The sequence below is a fragment of the Diplodia seriata genome (genome assembly GCF_021436955.1).
Source record: "Diplodia seriata strain FDS-637 chromosome Unknown scaffold_12, whole genome shotgun sequence".
NCBI lineage: Eukaryota > Fungi > Ascomycota > Dothideomycetes > Botryosphaeriales > Botryosphaeriaceae > Diplodia > Diplodia seriata.
The window spans coordinates 882,337-900,882 of record NW_027117319.1 but is presented as its reverse complement, the minus strand read 5'-3'; the positions used below and the strand labels follow the sequence as shown (position 1 = coordinate 900,882).

Here is an 18,546-nt window from a genome sequence, read left to right as displayed (position 1 = left end):
GTGGTGTTAAATCCGCCGCCGCCGCTTCTACTGCCGCCGCCCTGCCTGTTAGTGTCACGATCCTTAGCGTAGTGTTAAACCCGCCGCCGCCGTAGTGTTAAACCTTCTCCTCCTTCTCCTACTGCTACTACTACTACTGCCGCCGCGACCCTCTTATTTATCGAGCATAATAACCCCGCGCTCCGCCTAGACCTTCGTATATAGCACCGCCTCTATAGTGTTAAGCTATAGGCTTATTCTATCGCCCGTAAATATTCTGCCGGCGCGGCTAAAGAGCCTCTCGTAGTTATCTAACATTTCTAGAGTCGCTAAAAGATCTAGCGCGAGCCTTAAGAGTAGAGAATACTCGTCTATATTATTTATCTACTACTATATAGATTCTTTAGGCGATAACCGTTCGATCGCTAGTATTACGTAATAGCGCTCGTACTCGTCGGTAGGCCCGCTAGCCTACCCGCGGCGGCGAAGGTAGCGTTTAAACGATAAGATATCGTCGCTTAAATCGCTCGAATCGGCTATCGATAGTAGCGAAGAAGGCGGGTAAGAGTCGCGAAAGATAATCTACGTATCTATATAGTTATTCTTCGCCTATTATAAGATTAGCGACGATATCCGCTATAGTATTAAGGCTCTCTTATATGCGTAATCTAGTTTATCTGCCCTGTCTACTTATCTTTAAAGAATAACTACTTAAATACCGGATAAAGAACTACCGCGAGCGCGTAGGCCGGCGTTAAATTTATATAGTTATAGTACGTACTTAGCTTACGATACGTAAGCTTAATATCTACGCGTAGGCGATTCTTATTTAGACGGTTAATAACGTTCTCTCGCTAGCCCTACTTCTTTAGATAATCGAGAATCTAGTCTATAGTAGTAAGAACCTCTTAAAGTATACTATACGAGCCGTCGTCTTATTCGAGGCCTTCTAAGCGCTTAGTAGCGGTAAGAAGAGGCTTAAGAACCTCTATATAAAGTTTAAGTATTCGCTAATCGTCGCCGATAAGGGCGTTATCTACTAGATCTAGATTATCTATTATTATAAGGGTTATTGCGTTCTTTAATAGTAGCGCGCGCTTAATTATATAAAAGGTCGTATTTTACTAAATCTTATAGTTCTTTATAAGAAAGTAGAGGTAGATCTTCTCGTCGTAAATCTTATCTAGCGTAAGCCGCTATTTCTCTTTAAATACCGCTCGTCGCTATAGTAAGCCGTTAATAAAGATAACGATACGGCGAAGGCGATTAATAAGTAATAATCGCCGCTACTACTTCTCGGCGAATAGCCCTCTAAGCGACTCGATAACGACGATAATATCTTATATAGTAGTAAAGAAGATAAGTAACGCTTTAGCGATAAGATTAAGAATATATTCGGCGTAATAAATACGACGCTAGCGAGCGACGAAACTCTAGGCGGCCTATAGTAGCGCGATGCCGGCGTTATTATTAGACGCGTTATTAGTAATAAAGAAGCCTAAACGCTCTCTTATAATATTATATTTCTTTATAACCTTCTTAAGAAGCTTAGTAATATTATTACGACATCGATATATAGAGAAGAATTCGATATTACTATATCGAATTACGTTTTTAGATTAAAGAATAAGATCTCGTTTTTAGATTATAGAATAAGATCTCGTTTCGAAATTACGAGTTAAGATCGAGTTTCTAAATTACGAGTTAGAATCGGGTTTTTAGATTACGAGTTAGAATCGGGTTTCTAGATTACGAGTTAGAATTAGATTTCTAGATTACGAGTTAAAATCGGGTTTCTAGATTACGAGTTAGAATCGGGTTCTTAAATTACGAGTTAGAATCGGGTTTCTATATTAGAATTCTAGATAGAGTTCTTTAGAGAAAGTTCTAGTTTAGATAGTTACGAAGTAGATAGATAGAATTCCGCTTCTTAGAGGCACGATTCTTATATATTATTATATATAAGATTTACTTTTTATCTTCTACTATCCGTAACGGTGCCTTTCGGCATTAGATAGTAGCTAAAAGTTAAAGTATTTACGAGAATAGATTTTAGACCGCTAGACACGAAGCTACTAGGCCTAGAATCGCCTCTAAGATCGCGCTAGAAACTCTCTCTATTAGCGATTCTACGAATCTAAATCTACGCTTCCGTAACTACTATTTAGTTTAGAATTATCTTCTCTACGACGCCCTACCTACGTAGTAAAACCTATACTAACGAGCTAGCCTTATATCGCGAGTACTAACTATAGTAAAGAATAAATAAACGTAGCCCGCGAGAGCACTAAGAAGGCTATCTAAAGTACTAACTAACGATAAGCCTCTTTCGAACTAGAGAAATACTATACCCTTAAGAACGTAGTAAGAGAATTATTAGAATCTCTTAGAGCTATAGGCCGCGCCCTTAACGAGCTAAGTAGCGTTTTATCGGATTTAACTAAGAAGCGCGAGGTAAGCTAGCTAAAGAAGAAAGAAACGCTCGCCGCGTTAAACGAAAAGAACGAGCTCTAATCTAAGTAGCTCTTTTAATAGCTACTAAGAACGAAGGCTCTTAGTCTAGAAAGTCGTTTTATTTAACTATTACTCTAAGTAATTAAGCTCTAACGGCTACTCTAGAGTCGATAACGACGAAGATATCGAAGAAACTTATTCGTACCGCGTATAGTCTTCGAAACTTCGCTAATAAGAGCGAGCGAAATTAAAAAGTTCTAGTAACGTCGTCGTTTAGAAACGCTCTTCTAGCGGCGGTCGTAATCGCGAAACGTTACTAGCGAAGAAGTTCTATTAAACTCTAAACTACTAAAGACTATACGAGGCAGACCCGTTTCTCTATAGAGTCTATACTAGTAATTTTATATTCTCTAAATTAGAGCGTCTAAGTTAACGGCAAATAGCCGATTCTTACCGCGGCTAAAGTCTTCTTATAAGAAGTTAAGAAAATTTCTAACTAGTTCGAGTTTTAGAAAGAATAACCGGAGTTTCGGTAGGCGTAGAAATAACTAAAGCAGTAGTTAGAAAAGAAGCTAGCGACTTCGAACTTAAAAAGAGAGAATTCGAAATAGTTAACGATACCGAACGAGTAGTACGCCTAGAAAGCGAAGGCTATAGAAGTAAGCCTATAAGATTCTAAGATATTATTCGACGCAAGCGGTAGACTAAGAGTAAGCCGCTTCGAGAGTCTACTATTCCGTTTAAAGAGAGAGTATTTAGACTAAAGAATTTAGAGAATCTAAGATAGAGCCTAATTCTTTTATTCTTCTAGCTTATTCTAGTCGACCGAGCCGTTAGAAAGCAGGTCCGGCTCGAAGAACTAATTCTTTAAAAGTCGGAAAGCGTCGGAACCTCTAGCTCTAAGACTAAGTAGATTTAAGAAGATCGCTAAACTAGAAACGAAGATTAATAGACTAGAATTTCGAATATAATTTTAAAGTTTTACGAAGCTAGCTTAGTTAGAATTTTAAGCTTCGTTCTAAAAGTCTATTAAAACCTCGCTACCGCCTTTTAAACTAATTAAATATCCGGTAGTTAGCGCAACTATAGAGCAATAAGAAGAAAGTATAAATACGGGATAAAAGTAAGAATCCGTAGCTAAGATCTTTATCGAAGAGTAAGTACGTCTACTAATAGAGCGCGCATAAGATAAGGCCCTAAAGAAAGTAAAGATAAAACTAGTCTTCTTATCCGAAGAATAGATTAGCTCTCTACTAGATAGAGTTAAAGAGACGTCTAAGAATATAGCTAATAAAGCGATTAAGAAGATAAAGAGAACGAAACGGCTATCTAGAGTAGGTCTAAAGAAAGAATAGTCGCCCGTTTTAGAATAAGCCTAGTAGAGTAGCATACCGCTACTATCCGCCTAGGTCTAAGTCTCGAATAGCTAGGATGCCCGTAGAGAAAAGAATTCGAGATCCGAAAAGAGAGAGGCTATAAGGCAGCCGAATAACGATTTAGAATCTAGCGGAAGTTTCGAGAACGAGCGCGAGAGAAAGAATAAGCGTACCGCTTAAAGAGAAAGAGAGAGCTTATTCGAGAATAATCTAAAGGCTTTCTTAGTAGAAATTCTACGTAAGAAAAGAAAGAAAAGCGTAAGAAAATAGAAGCGAAGTACTACGCGAAGCTACTCGAACTTAGAAAAGAGTAGATAAGAGTAGCGCTTTTAGTCTAAAGACGTAGACTACTTCGATCTATCGATAAAGTTACGAGACTACGATAATAACGATATAATCGAGCGAAAGGGCAAGTTATTTTATCGTAATATCTAGTAATTCGTAGAAGCTATCGAGTCTAAATTACCCTTAACGGCTAGTAAGATAATGCGAAGAAATATCTATAAGTATCTAAGAGAAATCGTATAAGCTTAGTACACGAGCTAGCTATCGTCTAAGAAACGAAAGTTTCTATAAGAGAATAAAGAAGTTCGAAGGTAGACGGAGAAACTCGTATTAAGGTTTTAAAAACGCCCGTTCGAGGCCTAAAGAAAACTTTAAAAGAGAAGCTTCGAATTTCGAGAAGTATAAGACGAACGGTCTATAAAACGTTTTATTATAGACGTAGTACGCCTCGTAAAGAATATAGATATTACTATAACTAAGAGCTAGCTACTTTAAGCTTACGAGAGAATTAACGTATAGCTACGTCGAGATCTAAAGACTTCGTTAGATACTATTACGATAGATCGATATATTCGGCGTGCCGAAGACTAATACATTCTATAGACGAATCTAGCGGCGAAGAGTAATAGATAGGCGAGAAGGTCTAAGAGACCTAAAAAATAGAGAGAGACTAGATTCGGCGAACGCGGTAACCGAAAAAGTAAGAGAACTCGTAATTTTCGAGACGATAACCGCGGCGGTCGATATTAAAGAAAGCGTAGAGAGAATCGCGAGAGATTAAAAAACGTCTTTCGAACGAATAATTAGAAACGCCGTAACCGGTTAAGAAATACCTATAAAACGAACGATCGCGATTAGAGGCCTTTTCTACCCCGCGATCGAAATCGTTCTAAAAAGAGAGCCCGCTCGTAGAAAAGAAATCGCGAAGAAGAAAGAACTCGATCTAAGAAGAAGAATCGTTTTAGAAAAAGAAATCGAAATAGATTAAGAAATAGAAATAGAAATAAAGAGGGTAGAGATTAGACTAAAAAGCCGATAGCCTACTATATAAATGCTAAGAAGAATTTCGTAGAAGAAAGAAGCCTATCGAAAGACGAGTAAGAGAACTACCCTAAGCTAGAATAAGAGAAGAATTCTATAGAAATAGATACTAATAGCGTATAAGAATACGTACGCTACTTATAGACGATATCGAAGACTTTATTCGTATCTAATTACTAGGGCGGTATCGTAAAACTATCGGAACTAAAAGTAATTAAGTAGAAGCCGATAAAGGCCGCGACGAAAAAAGAGCCTTAGAGTTAAAGTATAGAAGAAAAGTATCGTTATAAAAAGTACGGCGTAATCTAGCCGTTTAGAAACGCTATATATACGCACATTCGTAAGAGCCACTTAAAAGAAACTAAGAAAGCTAGATTAAAGGCGCTACCGAAGAAAAGTATCTAACTATATACGAGATCGCGATCTCGAGAGCCCGTATCGACCTTAGAAAAAGTATCTTTTAACCCGGGTACTACGATTAGATTCTAAGCGGCTTCGAAAACTAACCCCGAAATAGCGTTTCGAAATTAGAACTTTATAATCGCGATAGCTAAGCTCGGTAATAGAAAGAAGAAAGTAGAGGTAATCGTCGATACTAAAGCGAATATAAGCGTAACGAATAGAGTATATCTTTAGGCCGTCGAAACTATATACTAGGCTTTAAAGACTAAGCAGTCTATACTACTCTAAGAAATTAATAGAGAGAAGCTTACTAGCGCGGAATATATAATAATATTCTTTATATTTCGAGCTAAGAAGAGAAAATTCTAGATTAAAGCTATATTCTATTGCGAAGTCTATCTTATCGACGATGTCTAAGAAGCTTTACTAATAGAAATAAATATTTAGGGCCCGAAAGAGATCGTTATTAATACGCTAAGAAGCACGCTTAGAATAGAGAGTTACTAGGGCGCTAAAGTACTAATTATAGTTAAACCTAGGTTCTAAGAATTAGTAAGAGGAATAAGAGTAAAAGTAAGAGAGATAACTATAATTTTATCTAAAACGATAGTACTAGTGCGGATAAATTTTACTAAGGCTCTACTCTAGAATAGAGATTTCGAATACACCCCTATCTTAGAGTAGACGTAAAAGATAAGCAGCCTAAATCTAAAGCTAATTACGTACGCCTATATAATAGACGTAGAAACCGAGGTAGTATAGTTAAGAAATAATTCCGACGAGCTAATCCGAGTAGCTCGAAAGCAGTTAATAGAAACGATAGTAGACGTATCGCTAGTGCGCACGTTAATCGCGGAAGGTCTAGATTATATAGCGGCTAGTTTTAACGTAGATCGAATTTAACCCGAAAAGAAGACTCGTCTAAGAAACGAAGTAACCGTCTACGAAAAACTAATAACGATAAAAGCGTTAGCTAAAGTCGTTAATAAGTATTCTATAATCTAGACGAAGAAGAACGATTTTATCTAGATTCTAAAAGAAAGACTAATAATAATTTCTCTAAAGAAGAATTAGAAGAACGATATAAAACTATCTATAAAGGTCTATCTAATAGCGATAAGAAATAGAGAATAAATCGATAAAACGTTCGATAAGCTATATAAGTAAGAAAAAATATATTAGACTAAGAAGTATATCGTATTTAAATTCCCGGTATTCGTAGCGTAGAGGTAGATCTATAAGAACGAATAGTAGGCGGAGAAGCCGAGGGTCGTCGTAAATATTCGAGGACTAAATCGAATTATCTAGAAAGATTTATACCCTCTTCTAGTTTAAGAGAATATTATTAGCGTAGTAAGAGGCGCTAGATATATTACTATAGTAAATGCGACGGCTTTCTTTTATTAATAGAAGGTTAAAGAGTAAAATCGCTATAAACTTATAGTTAACTCGCATAGAGGCTAAAAGTCGTTTAACGTCGCGGTAATAGAATTTATTAACTTAGTCGCGTACGTTTAGCGCCAGCTAAACTAGATTCTACGAGAATATAGAGAGTTTGCGAGAGCGTATATCGACGATTTAACTATTTACGATAGAATACTAAAGAATTACCTAGATTATCTCGAAAAGATATTCTAGAAGATAAACGAGTTCGAGATTACTCTAAACTCTAAGAAGAGTTTCGTTAGTTACCTATATATTATCTTATTAGAATAGAGGATAAACGCATTCGAACTTTAATTAACGAAAGAAAGAACGAAGGCTCTAGTAGATATATTCTTTTTCGAGATATTAAAGAATCTAGAGTACTAGATTAGAGCTATCGAATAGCTATAGTCTAGAATCTCTTATTACGCCGAGATCGTAAAACCGCTTATTAATTATAAAACGGCGTTATTAAAGTCTAGCCTAGTAAAGAGGAGCGCCCGAAAGACTTATACTAGGCGCATAAAAGTCGTTTCTATAGAGAATCGCCGGGCGGCCTATAAGATAATTAGAGAGTACTTACGTAATCTACTCTAGTTAATCTACTATAATTCGGAGAGAAGACTATATATAAATATTAATGCGTCGAAGCGAGGTTTCGAAGCCTTACTATACTACGTAAAAGAGAATCTAGAACCGAACGTTTAAAATAGAAAGGTATAGCCGTAGGCCGACGACCTTATTTAATCGATTACCTTTCTATTACGAGTTCTAAAATTAGCGGAAATAAGATACTAGCCAACGAAATTAAAGGTTATTAATATCGTATAGGTGCTACGGAAAGCGAAGTATATGCTCTATATAGAATTAAGAAAGAGTATCTACTTCTTTATAAATTACTACGTAGCTATCTTTATTACGCAGTATTATAACTTATAAACCATCTCGGCTATAAATAAGATAAATCTAAAGCTTATAACGGCGAGTTAATATATATCGCAATTTAATCTTAGAATATTTTACCGCCCTAGCAAGACGTATCTAGTCCCGGACGTATTAAGCTAATTAATCGGGGATCGCTAGAATCTAGTGCTAGAATAGTCTAAAGAAACCTTAGATCCGGTCGGGGTTTTCTTGGTAGCGGTAGTAGAGATGTCCGATACGATAAAGAAGAGAATCTAGTAGGGCTACGGTTAAGACCTATACTAGAAGAGGATACTCGAGGTATTAGCCGGCATTAAAGAGAGGGACGCGGTAAAAGCACGAAAAAGAGCTAGAAAGAATTTAGTAAAGATATTAGCGGCGTAGAAACGTATAGAAGAATACGATTAAGATAAAGCCGCGAATAACGAAGCGGCGTAAGAGGTAGCGAACGAAGATAATAATCCGCTAGAAAATATAGAGAAGAACGTGCGATAGAAAGTATAGAAGCCGAAGATAGAGTAGTCGGACGCGCTAGAGAAGCTAAGAATCGCCGCGGTATAAAACGCGAAAACGCCGAAAGAGTAAATAAATCGAAAGACGCCGACGCTAAGACTAGTAAGCGAGGGGCCCGACCGAGAAATACTCGAACTAAGTTCGGAACCGAATCTACTAGTAGAACTACCGGGAACGAAAAGGCGAAAAGGCCGACGACGAGCACGTTAAAGGTAGCTAGCGAGGGCGCTATATATAGATAATTCTAAAAGCCCGAAAGCTAATAAAGTACCGAAGGCTATATAGGGCCTAAGGTTTTTTCTACGAAACGAGTTAATCTACTATATAAACCCGAAAGATAGAAGGTATAGACTATATATTTCTAGTTCGGTCGAATAAGAAGTCTTCTAGATAGCGTATAATAACTAGTATTATAAAGAATTCTAGCGAGCGTATAATAGAATTAGAATAGAATTTCTAATTCGAAAACTAGCTAAGAAGTTAAGAACTTATCTAAAGTACTACTCGATATACTAGATCTATTCGACGAAGAGGCATACGCCCTACGGTAAATTATAGCCGATTTAAGATATAGCGGGCCCGCGAAAATACTAAACGATAGATTTTATAGTTCGGCTATTACCGACGTAGAAAGCCTATAACTCGCTACTAACTATTATATATAAAGTAACGAAGAAGATTCTTCTAATTAAAGAAAAGAAGAACTAGTTAGCCGAGAAATAGACAGATAAATATATAAGAAAAGTACTAGCCTATAGATAGAGATTCTCGAGAATCTAGATAACAGACCGTAATCTAAAGTTTACTTTTAAATTCTAGAAGTAAGCCTACGAAAGGCTAGAGATTAATTAGTATATAACTACCGTATATTACCCGTAAGCGGACGGTTAATTAGAACGAACGAATTAGACTATCGAGATCGTAATACGTTATTACGTAGTATTATACCCGAATATCGAATAGACGGCGGTATTACTATATATCTAAGCCTTAATAAATAACGCGGTTAATGCGACTACGGGGTTTATCTTAAACTAGTTACTAATAGGCATAGACGCGAGGACTAATCCCCTAGCGGCAATAGCGAAAATACTATAAAATAGAGAGCTAAAAAAAGATATAGCCCGAAGAAAGGTCTAAGAGGCGATCGCGTTCGCGGCGACGAATTAGAAGAGAAGGTATAATAAAAGACATAAGCCTTTAAGAATAAAGAAAGAAGATTAGGTATTTATATAACTTTACTAAGAATATAAGATAAGAGAATATACGGATAAAAAGTTCTCGTATTAAAGAATCGGACTATTTACTATTAGCCGAAAGGTTAGTAACCTAGTATACGAGCTATAGATACCGTCCGAATAAAGAATTTATCTAGTAATATTCGTAGCCTATCTAGAACCGATACTAAGAGGAAAGAACCCGTACGAAAAAAATAAGTATCTAGAGCTAGAACCGATTATAGAATAGAACGCTAAAGATCCGCCATATAAAATCGCTAGGCTTCTCGATAGAAGAGAAGCCGAAATAAGAGGACGGAAGGTAAAGAAATATCTAGTATAATAGAAAGAATAGAGCCCGGCCTATAACACGTAGATAGTAGAAGAGGCGCTATCGAAGGCGCGGGAATTAGTATAGAAGTACGAGAAAGCGCATCTAACAAAGCGGTAATAGAGAAGAAGCGCGAGAAAAAGACGTTCTAGAAACTAGAATAAAGTTAGAGAAAAAATAGAACCGCGGGTATAGAAGAAGCTACTATATAAAAATAAGGTCTAGAAGAAACGAAGTATTAGATACGCGCAGTATAATTTCGTAGTTAAGATAGAAGAAGTTAACGTTTATAGTTCTATTTAGTTTCTTTTATAGTTTTTTCTTTATTTTTCTTTTATTTTTTTTTTCTTTATTTTTCTTTAGTCTTCTAGCGCATTCGTAGGATTTTACGGCTTTTAGAATCGAAAGGCGCGCGGTAAAAGAGGTACCGCGAAATAGAGGCGCGCGCGCTCTACTCTATCTATAATAATAGTTTATCCGATCGCGCGCGAGAAACGCCGGCACGAAAAGCAGCCTAACGAAAGAACTAGTAGGCTTATTACTATATATTAGAGCACCCCTTAAACTTTCTCGAGCAGCTAGTATATAGTACTTTAACTAAGCGAATCGCGATTAGCGCTAATATCTAGTACGACTACGAGCTAGCGATAGCTTTCGTAGAGTTAACGATAAGAATTCTTAGATACTACTACTCTAAACTTATTAAGAAGATTAATTATAAGGCGTTTAAGAAGATTTGCCTTAAAATATACCACGTGCTAAAGTTTAATTAGAGAACTTAGAAGTACTTAGATCGAAGAAACGCTAAGACGGTCGCGACGAACGAAAGGCAGCGCGTTTATTACTAACTTTCGATACTATCGCCGGATTAAGCTAGCCTCTAAGAGGCGTTTTACTATATTAACGCGATAGTTAATAATAATAAGCTATCGCGCGAAACGTAGAATACTAACGTAGTCTTTATATTCTCGATAAGCGAACGCTCGGCTAGCTTAGTAGAATTATCGATCTAAGGCGACGAGAAAGCCGTAGGCCTAGTAATTTCGTAGAATCTCGAAGAGCTATAAGAGAATAATAGAATAATAGTATCTAGCGAATTTCGATTTTCTCGATAAGTTTTCGGCCATGCCTATAGGCAGCCGATTATAAGAAGTTTCTAAGTAAGTAATATATTTAAGCATAAAATCGACATCTTCGAAGTGTCGAGCTACTCGCTATATAATATACTAATAAGAGTTACCGCTAACTATCTACCCTCGGCCTACGTTATATTATTCTCTAATATAGTATATTAGATGTTAGCGCTCGTCGAGAAGACTAAGATTATTAAGCTATCCGCTCTCTATCTATACTAGCCGGGCAACTACGATATAAAGAGATATTCGATTAAGGGTATTAAGCTACTAGAAGCCTCGACTCTAATTAAGCGTTCGAGCGAAGCCGTCGGATATACGGCGATCGATTAGTATATTTTTATAGAATCGCTAGAAGTAGAAAACGCCTTCTAGAATATCGATAAGGCGAGGGCTACGAAGCCGTAGATCGACTTAGCGGGTAAGAAAAGAGGCTTCTATATAGTAATAACTAACGACCCGAATACGGTCGATCTAGCTAATTATTACTACGAAGTAGACTACGAAAGGTAGGACTAAAGAGTTCTATATACTAAGAATTAGCAATTCTTATACCGTAGGTATAAGGACGGCTATATACTAGTTAAGCCTACTATAAAATTCGTAACCTACTCGGCGAAGCAACCGTATCGGCAGGTAGTAGCTAAGGCGAAGTAAATAGACTTTTCGACACTAGCCGAAACCTTTAATTCGATAGAACCTCTACTAGAAAGAAGGGCGGGGATCGCCCTTTAGATACTAACGTACGTAGAATACGACAAAGCCCTTACTATAAACGACTTCTTCGGTCTAAGCGCCGTTCTTAACGACGCATTTAAAGAGTATAAGATTACGATAATAGAAACGCTACTAAAATTCTTTAGTTCGGGTTTCGAGTTTAGAAAGTAAATAAGAAACTACGAAGCTATAACTACTACTACCGCTCGTAGTAATACTATATATATAGTCTACTACGCGGACGAGGTTAACGAGAATTAAGAGGATTTAGAGATATCGACGAACGCTAAGAAGATAACCTTTAAGAAAATTATAGTCTTAGTAAAGAATATTATCGGTAGAACCTTAATTCTAGAAACTACGAAATTAGAGGCCGAAGCGATATAAAGTAGCTCCGCCGAGCTTCTAGAGAGCCCGCTCGCTAAAAGGCGAGGTAAAAGAACGAGGGCTAAAGTACTAGTAATATCTATATTAGAACGTAGAACTTAATCTAAGTATAAGACTCCGAAAAACTAAGCGGCGTCTACCCCGCTATTACTATAAAGAAAGAAGCCTCGAATCTCGTACTTCGCACTATAGATTCTAGTATAAATAGGTAAGACTTACGAAAAAAGTATTACTAAGATAGATAAGTTAGCCTAGAAGGCATTAACGAAGAACTAGGCATCGGCCGTAATACTAGTCGCTACTATAGAGAAATAAGAAATACTAGTCGAAGCGATCGAGTTAGTATAAAATATAGTCGATAAGACTAAAGCCGCGGTCGAAGCGATAAATAAGGCTAAGAGAGAAGCTAAGTAGAACTTATTTTAAACCGCGCGAAATATAGCTAACGTAGCGGTACTATACGGGGATAAACTTAGCGACGATAAGATTAAAGAGATTTTAGAAATAGATACGAATCTAACTAAAAAGAGTAACGTATTAAAGACACTTAAGAAACTAAGAGTATAACTTAGCCTAATACTAATTAGCGATAAGAAAATAGCGTACGATATCGCGAACGAATCTACTATACTAGCGTAGTATTAGAAATCGGCGGAGATACCTCGATAGATAGTAATTTCTAATTAGAGATCTCTATTTAAGAGGCTAAGAACTTAGCAAACGCTATCGTACTAGGCCGCGAAAGCCGTTCTAGAAGATAAAGACGTTAAACTATACCGCGGGCGCAAAACTAGCTTTCTCTCTATTTTATTTTTCTTTTTTTAATTTTGTAAGATAAGTTTAGAAATAAGTAATAGTAGCGGAGGTAAACCGCTACGTAGCGATAGAACGAAAACGATATAAATTTTCTCTATTTCGATCTTTTTTCTCTATTTTTCTTTCCCTATTTTAGTAACTAAGTAAATAGCGAGCGTAGATTTCTAGTATAGGCCTTAATTTTTGCGCGCAATAAGTAATAGTAGCGGAGGCGAGCCTCTACGTATTAAAGAAATACGAAATAACGATTACTTACTACTACGATATAGAGCTACCGAGTTATAAGAGAATCTAATAGATAGAACCTATTAAACGAAGGCCGGAAAGATGTTATAATATCGGTATATAGAGAAGAATTCGATATTATTATATTAAATTACGTTTCTAGATTAGAGGATAAGATCCCGTTCTTAAATTGTAGAATAAGATCCCGTTTCGAGATTACGAGTTAAGATCGGGTTTCTAGATTACGAGTTAGAATCGGGTTTCTAGATTACGAGTTAGAATCGAGTTTCTAGATTACGAGTTAGAATCGGGTTTCTAGATTACGAGTTAAGATCGAGTTTCTAGATTACGAGTTAGAATCGGGTTTCTAGATTACGAGTTAGAATCGAGTTTCTATATTAGAATCTCGAATAGGGTTCTTTAAAGAAAGTTCTAGTTTAGATAGTTACGAAGTAGATAGGTAGAATTCCGCTTCTTAGAGGTACGATCCTTATATATTATTATATATAAGATTTACTTTTTACCTTCTATTATTCGTGACGGTGCCTTTCGGCATTAAATATTAGAGCCTATATAAGATTCTTTAAACGATTATAGCGTAAGAGAAATTACTCGGCGAATACTAAAGGCGTTAATATAGTAAGCGAAGATTACGAAGACGTTATAAACTAATTCTTAAGAGCTCTAGCCGTTAAATAAGAGATAAATATAAGTCTTCGTATTACGAAGAGACTCTTTAACCTTCTTCTTATATATAGTAAATAAGCCGAGCATCTACTTATAAATAGTAGTTAAGAAATTAGAGAAGGTATTACTAATAACGAAACTAAGTATTATAAATAGCTACTTTAGAGCATCGCTTATTACTACGAGAAATATAATATTATATAAGATTATCTAAATAATAAAGCGACGCCGCTACTTCTTTACTATACGAAAGGTTACGAAGTTTAGTATACGTATCTACTATAGTATCTAGTCTCGTAATCTTACTAGCTCGATTTAATACTTCTTACGAAGATATCTAATCGCGTTAGTAGTTAAATCTTAAACCTTAAAAATATAGGTATTTAAATTGCCGTATTAATTGTCTAAAGAATAATACGTAATATTAGTAATATTATAATAGCTAGAGAGATTATCTATATATCTTATAGATCTAATAAAGCTTATCGACGCTATTAACGTAGAGATATCTATATTAGTATACGAAGAATTAAACCCTATTTCTATTACGCTTCGCGAGAATAAGCCTAGGCGGTAAATTAGTAGTATTTAGACTCTTCTTCTCCGGGCTATCTAGTACGATAGATGCGAAGAAGAATAGAATAGAGAGGCGGTAAAACGCGTCGGCGTAAACGTAGATAGCGGTTAATAGTAAAGTAGCGACGGTATCGTTAGCGGCGGCGGCGGTAGTAATAGTAGTAGTAGTAGTACTACTACTAAAGACGGCGGCGGCGGCGGCGGTAGGTTTAGACGAGAAGTCGCAAGAGATATCTAATAGGGCGATCTCGCGGCGAACGCGCTTACGAGCTCTTTTAGCGTCGCGATTCGTATTTAAAGACGTTAAAGTAGTAAGAGAAGATTTAAAAGAACCTTCGCCTACGTTAGCTATAGATATATTAGCGAGAGAGATAAAACGATTAGCGGTTATATTACGCGTTACGCTACGAAGTAGGCGACTAGAAAAAGAAGTCGCGTTAATAATAGACGCGTCGCCACTACGCGACGAGCGCCTAAAAGAAATAGTAGGCTCGAAGGCGCGAGCCTTACTCTTACGCTTACTTTTAATAGTAGTAAAGTAGTTATTTATAGTAAATTAAGAATAGATTATAGGCTAAGAAGAATTCTAGACGCTTAAATATAGATTAAAGTAACGTTAAACGACGTCGCGATTAGTAATATAATCTCTAGTAAAACGCGATTATAATTCTTATCTTTATAGTCGGCGGAAAAACTATTATCTACCTTAATACGACTAGAAATTTTTTTAACATGTCGTAATAGTATAACTTAAACTTTAAGTCGCTTAGATTAATAAAAACGCGTAGTATAGTATAATAGTATTAATATATAATAGATATAGAAGATAAGAAGATTAAGAACGAAGTTTATTAGAGTAATATTACTTTACGCGGACCGCGCGAAAGCTAGCCGTATACGGCTAGTTTAGCCTTAAGAAACTTAATACTACGTATATTAGTCTTATAATTATAAACGAACGTCTACTTATATCGTTCTAGCCGTAAACGTAACTAATTTAACGTATTTTTATATCGAAATTACGTTCTTCGTCGCCGAATAAGGTCGCCTATTATTCTAGCGGCCGGTTTCGGCACTAGATTGATTAAATTAATTAGTTAAATTTAGGGACGGAATTAGGTTGTCAATTCGGCCCCTAAATTAGGTAAGTAAAATGAAATCTTAGTTTCCAATTTGAAATTGATTCAGATTGGTTAATTCTTAGATTGACTGGAAGCCCTGCCTCCACCCCCGCAAATTGCACCACTTTGTGGCCTCTTCTTATGATTTCCCTTGCCATCGCCGCTTTTCCCTCTTTGTTACTGGTTGCCGTATGGTAGGTCCCCTTGCCTCCTATTCTCATGACCTATAGCCTCGTGGAATTTCCTACCGCTGTCGATTGCAAATGCTCATCGCTCCTACGTCTGTACTTACAAGCAGGCAGCAAAATACGATAGCACTTCGCTGATCGTATAAGTATGCAAAAGTGGAAAATGGAGTGCCACCGGAAACAAGCAGTGACGCTGAGTGGAATGTAGTGGTTACATATCTAGCCCAATCATTCACACCGCAGGCTTGCATCTCCATAAGTCGCTATAGCTCGACAGAGAGCGAGATATAGCCAGTGAGGAAGTGAAGGGACGAGGAGATGTGCCATAACCTACTCAGTGGCAAGGGAGATGGAGTTCGAGATGGAGGTAAAGGGTGATCTGCCGGAGATCCGGTTGGGCGTCCAACAAGATGGTCCAGGAGGTTGAGCAAGGAGCGGGGCCTCCAGGCTGATCCGCTGGTGCCCTTGGACGCGGAGACGATCAACGCGTGGCATGTGGAAGAGGATGCCGCGTGTTGAACACAGAACAAGAATGAGTATGAACCTGAGCCAGCCGAGCAGTAAGTTCATACCCAAGTAGTTGAATCCCCTAGAGTTCCCCAAGACACTGTTTGCTAAAGCTGAGTAGTCGGGGTGGCGCGAAAAAGTGGAATAGTGTCCACAAATATGCGGGTAGACGGCATCCCGATCAACCCCACAACGGTTAAGTCGCACCGAACATCCGTCCACCCCCTTTTCTTGCGCACTCATTCTGTCTCCAGTGGACGCTGTTTGAATCTACTCAACAACTCACCGCGATGCAAATGCCACGTCACGTCGAAGGCGACCACACCGCCTAAGACGAAGATCCGGTGCAGCCTCGGCCGATTTGCAACACCCTGGTCCCGCCTTATCCGGACAATACATTTAGCTTTGCTCAATCACCAATGCTTCTTGTCGAAACACTCGCCAAGCGCCAAGACTGATGGCGTGCCATCAAGACATGAGCGAAGAGCGCTTCGACGCTTCGGACCTGAGCACACTTGAAGCCGGCGGCACAGAACCCGCGACGAGAAGAAGTCGGACTGTGTTTGGAATCCACGATTTCGGCGAAAGTGGGCATCATGGCATCCACCTCGGGCACTTTGTCCGCACCTGCTTCAACCATTCCGCGCCGTGCAGGTATTTCAACGTTTTATGGGTCGTCGTGCCCGTGGCCATCGTCATTGTTTGTCACCACGGAAGGAACGGACGGAGGCTTCAGGCATCGTGCTGATAGGATGACAGGGCTTCGCCAAGCGTCACGATGAGTCGGGCAGCTGGCATCTCGCAATCTTCATCCTCAACTACATCGCCATGGTCCCGGCGGCCAACTTGATTGGCTTCGGCGGCGAGCAGATCGTCCGCAAGGTCTACAATGTGGTTGGCCTGATCATGGAAACGACTTTGGGATCCATTGTTGAAATGGTTGTCTTTACGATTCTCATCACCAGGACTGCCACGGACACATTCGATCCGATCCAGATCATCCAAGCGGCAATCCTCGGCTCGGTTCTGGCCAATCTTTTGTTCTGCATTGGGTTGTGTTTCTTCATCGGCGGCATGAAACGCGAGGAGCAGCAATTCCACGCCGCGATTGGCGAAGTTGGCGGGGGACTCATCTTGGTCGCCGGCAGTAAGTTTGCTGTTTTGGGAACTGTAGGCTGGCTCTAATAATCGACAGTGGCGCTGATCCTTCCCTCCGCCTACATCAACACCCTCCAGGACACCGAATATGGTGGAACCGGGGACTTTGACGTGGACGGTCTGAAGATTAGCCGTGGGACCGCCTTCATCCTCCTGGCCTCCTACATGGTGTAAGTCATGAATGCGATTCGTTCCGCCCAGCTGCTGACCCACCCAGCTACCTGTGGTACCAAACAAACTCACACCGCAGCCTGTATTCCGACGTCTTTAATCACGATTTGATAGTGGGCGAAAATCACGACAAGGCTGTCGAGGAGGACAAGCTCAGCCTGAGCGAGTGCATCCTGGCCCTCGTCATCTCCGTTACGTGTGTATGCTGCATCGCATACCTGCTGGTGGATCAGATTCACTTCATCGTAGAGGAGCGCCACGTCAAGGACGCATTCGTCGGATTGATTCTGGTGCCGGTCATCGAAAAAGCGGCCGAGCACCTTACAGCCATTGGCGACGCCTCCGACAACCGGATGAACTTTGCATTGTTTCACGTCATCGGCTCTTGCATCCAGACTGTGATGCTCATCACCCCCATAATCATCTTTATCGGCTGGGGTGTTGGGAAAAACATGACCTTGGCCTTCGAGCCTTTCCAAGCAATTGTTCTCATCCTGGCCATCTTGGTGGTCGGCGGGTTCTTGAGAGACGGGAAGAGCGACTACCTGAGGGGTTTCCTTTGTCTCGTGGCTTACCTGATTATTGCCGTTTGTTCGTATTATTATCCGGACCCTACAAAAACATTGGATACTCCGATCCGACTGTTGGGGCCGGTATGAGAGATGAGGCGAGGAAGAGAAACGAGATAAAACCCAAAGGCAAGGTAGTTGATATCGATATACAGATATTTCTTCACTTTGTGCATGCGGTTTTGAGTCGACCATTCACGCGTCCATCTGCCGTGTTGACATAGAAGCTGCTAAGGCGCTACTACTAGCACTATCAACTAGGCCCTAATGAAAGTCCATGCGGTCGACGGTACATACGATGTATATTGCGCCGGAGAAGGAGCTGCTGGGAAATCTGTTGGACT

General features: G+C 38.9%; 1 protein-coding gene across 1 annotated transcript; it reads left to right on the top strand.

The window, feature by feature from the left end:
• Positions 1–17,132: 17,132 nt before the first annotated feature.
• On the top strand, positions 17,133–18,292 carry SLS55_010398 (uncharacterized protein; the record flags this gene model as incomplete). Its single annotated transcript, XM_066781780.1, has 3 exons — positions 17,133–17,451; positions 17,500–17,632; positions 17,680–18,292. 3 exons carry the CDS (start codon positions 17,133–17,135, stop codon positions 18,290–18,292), a joined length of 1,065 nt encoding a protein of 354 aa, XP_066628063.1.
• Positions 18,293–18,546: the final 254 nt, after the last annotated feature.